Source organism: Pyrus communis, chromosome 16, assembly GCF_041283825.1.
Source record: "Pyrus communis isolate YQ-2024b chromosome 16, ASM4128382v1, whole genome shotgun sequence".
Taxonomy (NCBI): Eukaryota; Viridiplantae; Streptophyta; class Magnoliopsida; order Rosales; family Rosaceae; genus Pyrus; species Pyrus communis.
This window is the reverse complement of record NC_142580.1, coordinates 9,539,171-9,546,646: the sequence shown is the minus strand read 5'-3', so window position 1 is coordinate 9,546,646 and position 7,476 is coordinate 9,539,171. Positions and strand designations below refer to the sequence as shown.

General features: G+C 37.9%; 1 protein-coding gene across 2 annotated transcripts; it reads right to left on the bottom strand.

The window, feature by feature from the left end:
• Positions 1-1,038: 1,038 nt before the first annotated feature.
• LOC137731190 (dihydrolipoyl dehydrogenase 2, chloroplastic) lies at positions 1,039-6,938 on the bottom strand. Of its 2 annotated transcripts, none has more exons than XM_068470292.2 (15): positions 6,325-6,938; positions 5,697-5,843; positions 5,443-5,577; positions 3,776-3,884; positions 3,499-3,623; positions 3,199-3,324; positions 3,039-3,119; positions 2,766-2,828; positions 2,595-2,669; positions 2,437-2,515; positions 2,241-2,341; positions 2,021-2,134; positions 1,762-1,875; positions 1,605-1,676; positions 1,039-1,503 (listed from the first exon to the last, which is right to left on the bottom strand). In XM_068470292.2, exons 1-15 carry the CDS (start codon positions 6,823-6,825, stop codon positions 1,459-1,461), a joined length of 1,887 nt encoding a protein of 628 aa, XP_068326393.2. In that variant the 5' UTR covers positions 6,826-6,938; the 3' UTR covers positions 1,039-1,458. The 2 variants fall into 2 exon arrangements, with proteins under 2 accessions (XP_068326393.2, XP_088543571.1); XM_088687445.1 differs by having other exon boundaries at positions 1,170-1,409; positions 6,325-6,857.
• Positions 6,939-7,476: the final 538 nt, after the last annotated feature.

Here is a 7,476-nt window from a genome sequence, read left to right as displayed (position 1 = left end):
AAACACACAACTAAAAAACCTAGCAGACACCGACATCCTATTCCGCCGTGCAGAGCACCAGCCATCTAGCATGAACCCGCACCTCATGAATTCGTCAGAGATCAAGACACACAAAGCCCCCAAAGTGAAGATGAAGAAAGCTCCCTCATCCTCCAACACCCACAAAAAATCTAACAGTTTTTCATCACTATTCAGGTTTGAAATTTCATGATTGCTATGTTGCCGTTCAATATGTTTATTAATGAAATAACACTTGATATCCTATTCTTTCATTAAATATTTTTAGTTCACTCTATTATCTTACCTGAATCAATTAAATTATTCTTCTGGAGGGAGAAGAACATTTTACAAGCACTAAAACTCCCTGTTGTACTCAAACTTACCGACTCCAATCAGAAAATGCTTTATTTATTAGTGAAAACTCATTCAGACTGTTCATCATCATTACATGCTACAAAAGCGTGGCTGGTTTAACTTTTTTTTTGTTTATTTGATTTTAAAATTAAAAATAATTAAAAAAAATTAATAACCATTTCATTTTCAAAATTTTAAAATCTAAAGTGTGTTTGGTAACTACTTTTAACTATTTTAGTTTTCAATTTAAAAAATAAAATTAAAATATTGGAAACCAAAACCATTTCAGTTTTCGATTTTCGAAAAACTGAAAACGAAATGTTTATTAAACTGTGCTTGCAATTTTGAAAGTTATGAGTCTAATTGCTAGTCAAATAATGTCGCATAATTTGTTGGTTCATGTAATTCTTTGTGTGTTTGTTTGTTCGCTACCCCACTCGTAAGGGCGGGGCGCCCCCGAAGAGCTTAGGGCGTGCTTAAAGTGAGGCGAACAAACTTCAACAAACTATACCTCACTTGACCAAGGCTCCAGCACCCATCAATCGCTTTAATGCCCTGCTTAGTTACAAGTTTGCGCTACCAGGCTCGGCTTAGTTCATGTAATTCTCATTCCAATGCTAATGAGATGACTTTTTGACTGACGAAAAAGAATTATAAATGGCACCTTATTTTCCATCCCTGAACTATACAGAACTGAACAATTTAAATTTTAAGAACGAAAACCGGTCGGAACCAACCTAACGGAAAATAACTGATCCACCTTACATTCTCCGGTTATTGTTAATCACTGCTATTATGCTAAAGCAACAGTAGAGTTTAGTAGTAAACCCGCCTCTTATGAGAAAAATATTGTCTACAACTACGAAAAAAACAATGCTTCCATATGACAACAATTATGAATACAAGTGTTTCTTCAAGCCATGAACAGAACTAAGAATCCAAGCTACAAAGGCGAAAAATATTTCGGGCCAAGTCGTCCTTGATTCCCTCAAGTTCCTTCTTTTCTCTGGGTGTTGATCTCTTCTTTCTTGTGATATAAAACTTGCTGACGCTCCCTATTACAAGCAAATATCTTCAAAATTTATACTCGAGCATTGAGGAAGATTAGACTGCAACTGGTTCACTTACTGGGCTAGAAACGTGAGCTACCTGCCCCACAATAGTTTAAAAAGATAACTAGGTAAAAACACATCAGGAAAAAGAACTGGCATAGTCGTGAAGCGTGGTTTAAGACGTTGTCAGCAGCTCACCTTTGCTGACTTGAAAAGTTCGTCTAGGACTTCGGACAAAGTAGGGTGTGCATGGACTGCAAATTTGATATCCTGCAAGATCAAATGGAAGTTAAATACAACTGAAAATTAGGAGTGCAGCGGTACGCAAACACATTAGCTTTGAATGGGAAATTACTTGAATACGTGTCCCCAGTGCTATCGCATTTGATGCCTCATGAATAAGGTCTGCGGCATGTAGCCCAAATATATGAACTCCAAGAATCTCTCCATTATCTGGTCTGTATATCAACTGCATGAAAACAAAGCAGAAAGAGGATCGTCAATATCCACAGTACATAACAGCGATAAAGAACAATTCATTGACAACACCAGTACTCAGTACTTATTTCTGCATGGTCAAAAGATAGATTTGGAAAAAAGGGAGAGAAAAGCACCTTAGCGAGTCCCTCTCCTTCATTTTCTGCTAAGGCCTTTGTGTTGGCCTTGAAACTGGTCTTGGCGATACTTACTTCAAATCCCTCCTTTTCAGCTTTCTCCCTTGCTTGAGGCTGAAAATTGTAATTGTTTAGTTAAACTTCCAATATTTATGAAAGCTACAAGATCTCTAATTAAAAGCGTAACCTCATAAAAACAAAAATCTGGCAAATTACTCACCTCGGTCAATCCAACCATACTGATTTCTGGATGAGTGAAACATGCTGCAGGAATGCTCAAATGATTGAGCACGTGGTCTCTTCCTGTGACTTGTTCAACCACTAAAAAAAAGGTATTGAAGATTGTTAAGTTTTTGTGTGTGAGAGAGAGAGAAAGCGAGAGGGAGATTCAAATGAAATTAGTTAGGTGCAGTAACCTGAAATTCCTTGTGCACTGGCTGCATGAGCAAGCATCATCTTGCCATTAGCATCACCAATGCAAAATAGGTGAGGAACCTGATATTCGAAATTCAGGTCAGAAACATTCAATAAGTTGATGCGAGGGTTCATGATCACAAGAAAATTTGCAACATACCAATTTTCCATTTGCATCTATTACTCGCATGCGCTCATCAACAGGAATAAAGCCACGTTGTGTTGCTACATCGACCTGCACAAAAATAATGTCAGAAACTATTGCTGCTGATTTGCTGAATAACTTTGTATATACTCCAAAATTAAATAAATGTTAATCGAGATGTCATACATTCTCCAATCCAAGACCTTGTGTGAATGGCGCTCTTCCTGTTGCAATTAGTGCTGCATCTACCTGGGAGAAGATAAAGAGTACAATGGTCTATCACAAATCCCTTGAAAAACCTTTCATACTTATGAACTGTAACAGTTATGCCTATAGTAATTTTAAGGCAAGCACTCTAGCTACTAAGTCATCAATTTGGAAGTCTAAACATATGCCAGACTTCAAGAACAGAACCACAGCAGGTTAATCTAAAAATTAACAACAGATCCAATTATTTACCTCAAGGGTTTCTTTTGGTTCCTTGGTCCTTGCATCAATTAGTTCAATGGTGACTGGTTTCCCATCCTTGGCTGGTGTGATCTATAAGGGACCAAAGAAGGTGAAAAACTGAAACAGAAATCCTGGAAACACTTGATAGAAACGTCAATCATCAGCTTACCTTGGATGCGAATACCCCAGTTTGATAATCAATCTTCCGTGGATTAATTAGAACCCTTTGGGCTAACTTTCCAATCTCAGGATCAAAACCAGGCATAAGCTGATCTAAAGCTTCAATGAAAGTAACCTACAAAATACTTAGGATTAATCTAGGATGCCTTGTGAGATAAGAACTCCTAGATTGTAAAGAAAGTCTTGAAAAATTAAAATAAATAAAACGTGAGAGAAGTTACTGATTGACCAATAAAATTAGCGAATTTCACATAGAATTATTGTAAAAACTCAGAAGATAAATGAAAACCTCACTCCCAAGTGCTGTATACACGTCACTGAACTCAAGACCTATGTAACCGCTTCCAACAATCGCAATCCACTCTGGAACAAACTCCAATTTGAGTGCATGGTCACTTGTAATTACAGTCTTTCCTGGAGGTCCATTATATAGTCAGTCACAAAGATCCCTTAAGCCAGTAAGTAATGTTCTCAAATCAATTAACTTTTACATGTCTTCCAAAACCAAAAAACTTATTTAATCAAACCATTAGATAATAAGAAAGAGAAGAACATATAATTTTTACCATCAACTTCAACGCCCTTAGGAACAAAAGGAACAGAACCGGTGGCAATGATTATATCTTTTGCAGTTACAACTTTGTCAGATGATCCAATTTGCACCTTTTGAGGGCCCTGGATTTTCCATAAACAAGAGAACCAATGTTAGGATAACTATCAGGATGCCAGCACTTATGTTGTCTGAGAGTGTTGAGAATATCGTGTTTAAGAATGGGAAAAATAGAACAAACTCCGGAAATCGAAAACAAATAACCAAGATAAATAACACCAAGAATTCACGTGGTTCGGCAATATGTGCCTACGTCCACAGGACAACAACAACAATCTTTCACTATATCAATAATGAGTACAACCAATAATCTTGCCAATCTGTAGAACTAGGACTTGACGAAAAACCTGAAAGAACAAGAACAAGAAATGCACTATCTCTTTTCTTTTCTCTCGCACACACTTTACAATATTCTCTCACTCTAATCCCTTGAGTGGTATACAATTTATTGTTTTGCTCCCTTCTCAATGCTAGTACAATAGCCCCTTTATATAGACATAATGAGTACAACCAACAATCTTTCACTATATCAATAATGAGTACAACCAATAATCTTGCCAATCTGTAGAACTAGGACTTGACGAAAAACCTGAAAGAACAAGAACAAGAAATGCACTATCTCTTCTCTTTTCTCTCGCACACACTTTACAATATTCTCTCACTCTAATCCCTTGAGTGGTATACAATTGTTTTGCTCCCCTCTCAAAACTAGTACAATAGCCCCTTTATATAGACATAATAAAGGTCTTCTTCAATAAGGATTACTAATCCTAATTGGAATCTAGTTATGAATCATTCTCCAATTGAGAAACTAACTCCAATTGGGAAAACAATTTAATCCTCTAAGACTATTAATTCCCAATAGACTTAGGACAACTTATCATGGGCTGGGAAAAACCCAACAATCTCCCCTTCCAGACCATGAGGAAGGTATACCATAATAGGATTGCTCCTCTTGACCAGACTCCCATTGATCAAACTTTTCATGACCAGACTCCCCCTGATCGAACTACCCATAACCAAGCTAAATAACACCAAGAATTTGTGTGGTTCGACAATATGTGCCTACGTCCACGGACAGCAACAACAATCTTTCACTATATCAATAATGAGTACAACCAATAATCTTGCCAAATTTGTAGAACTGGGACTTGACGAAAAACCTGAAAGAACAAGAACAAGAAATACACTATCTCTTTTCTTTTCTCTCGCACACACTTTACAATGTTCTCTCACTCTAATCCCTTGAGTGGTATACAATTTATTGTTTTGTTCCCCTCTCAAAACTAGTACAATAGCCCCTTTATATAGACATAATAAAGGTCTTCTTCAATAAGGATTACTAATCCTAATTGGAATCTAGTTATGAATCATTCTCCAATTGAGAAACTAACTCCAATTGGGAAAACAATTTAATCCTCTAAGACTATTAATTCCCAATAGACTTAGGACAACTTATCATGGGCTGGAAAAAACCCAACAGAGAGATCTCAAACTTAATTATAGCCATGCCCTAATGAGCTCAACAATGTACCAAAACAAGCTTCATTTTTTTTTAACTGGACACAAGAACATTTTTTTTGTGTCAGTCACCAAATATACTTGAAAGAGCGTACGACTTACCAGAATTGTACCAACACCTGTCAGAATGTCCACTCCAAGAGAATTCATAGAATTGGTCAAACTATTACGAATTTTTGTTGCAAGATTATTCGCATGATCAGCTACTCCCTGTCTGTCATATCCAGCTGCTGAAACCTAACGTAAGTCACAAGAAAGCAGCACTATAAGATACAAAAAATTTCACAATTTCTTGCATTTACACGTGAAAATACATGTACATGCAATTGAATTGATATTACAGAACTATGATTTACCTGCAAACCTAAAGCCTTAAGGTGATGTTCATTCTGAAGCTCACGCATCCGACCACTAACTGCCAGAAGAGCTTTAGATGGAACACATCCCCTGTTAACACATGTTCCACCCACCACATCTCCCTCCACGATGGCAGTTTTTAAACCCTGCATTTTATGGTTGAGGAAAGAAAATAATTAATTCAACTTAAAGGATCATTCGTTAGCACACGAAAAAATTCGATATACGCATACACACACACACACACTTACAAAATATACATTCACATGAATAATATAAGTCCAAGAATTAATTTTTCAAGCAAAAACTAAAATTTTGTAGGCTTGTAGCTAATGTATTTCTTGCCATAACATAAAATATACGCAGATACACTTACGGCATGTACATTTTCGGTACCTTGACCGAATAATTCGATTTAATGTAGAATAAGCCAGGAAAATAAAAATCAAAGCTTTGTAGCCAGTATACTCTATTAAGCAAAAAGCATAGACGATCGAAGCTTCTAGAGTCAAATTTAAGTTAAAACAGCACCCAATCACTGATAATTGAGCTGAATCCAAAGCTCAGGGCTGCAAATTCTCAGCAAAATTTAAAAGGAGTATGTGGAGAGTGTGGGAGTAAGCGTACCTTCTCAACGGCGTGGAGAGCAGCGCCGTGGCCACCGACGCCGGCGCCGATGATGAGCAAGTCGTAGTCGAACGACTTGGGAGGGCTGCCATTGCCGGAGGAGGACGAAGCCGAGATTGTTGCAGAGCGGGAAGGAGCTGAGAGACGGACGCGGTGCGAGTCGGAGTGGGCGAGAGGCGAGAATCCCAAGGCCTCGCGGCGGAGGCCGCAGAATCGGAGATTGATAGGCTTGGACGGCGGGAGAGGGAGGGCGGATTGAACGACGTAGTTTGATCTGGGGACGGCGTGGGAGAGGGAGGGCAGAGAGAGGGAGGCCTGCATTTTGGGAATGTGAGGAGAGAGAGGATCTAGAGAGAGAAAATGAAGGAAATGAGAGAGGGAGTGTGTTATTAAGGAAAGGGAGGAGGCCTCGAATGGTCCGTTGAGTAGTAAAGAGGTAGAAGGAATGACGGAGATATCAAAGTGCGGCGGATGAACTACCTCTTTCTGGTTAGTTGGCATGTTTGCTAAAATGCGCACGGAGCCGACTGGGTGTAAACTAGTGTGACGACCGCAGGTGAAAATCTATATTACCTTGGCAAAATTCTCACTCTCAATCAAAAGACGATTTTGTCATTTAATTGTAATTCAATAAAGTATTTTAAAATTTATGAACAGTAATGTCATTTTGCGTATACAATAATTTATTTTATTTCTCTTTCCTCATTTCTATGTTATCAAAGCATCTTGCCGCATTCTATACTGCAAAAACCCCTATCTTTTACTGCACAAGCCCATGTGCAGAAAACTGCTATCACACACAAAGTGTAGGCTAGTATGAAATTACGATGATTGATGAGTTACGCATGCAAAGACACTATTTACCGTAATCGTCAATTTATTTGGTACATATAAATAGCTAAAATCAATCCTAGCCAAACCATATATTTAAAGCCAAAATATGACCGTGTTGAACTTTGAAGTTTTACTTGGGTTATGTAGTTTCAATTTTCACAATATACTTATGTAGTTGCAAATTGTTTGCAAAAGGATGATCACTTAAGAAAAAAAAAAAAAAAAAAAAAACATACCCTATTCATTTTCAAAAGAAACCCTAGATCCGAGTTGTCGACCTCTTAAGCTTGGGGTGGGCAGCAACCCTTTTCCAAGCTT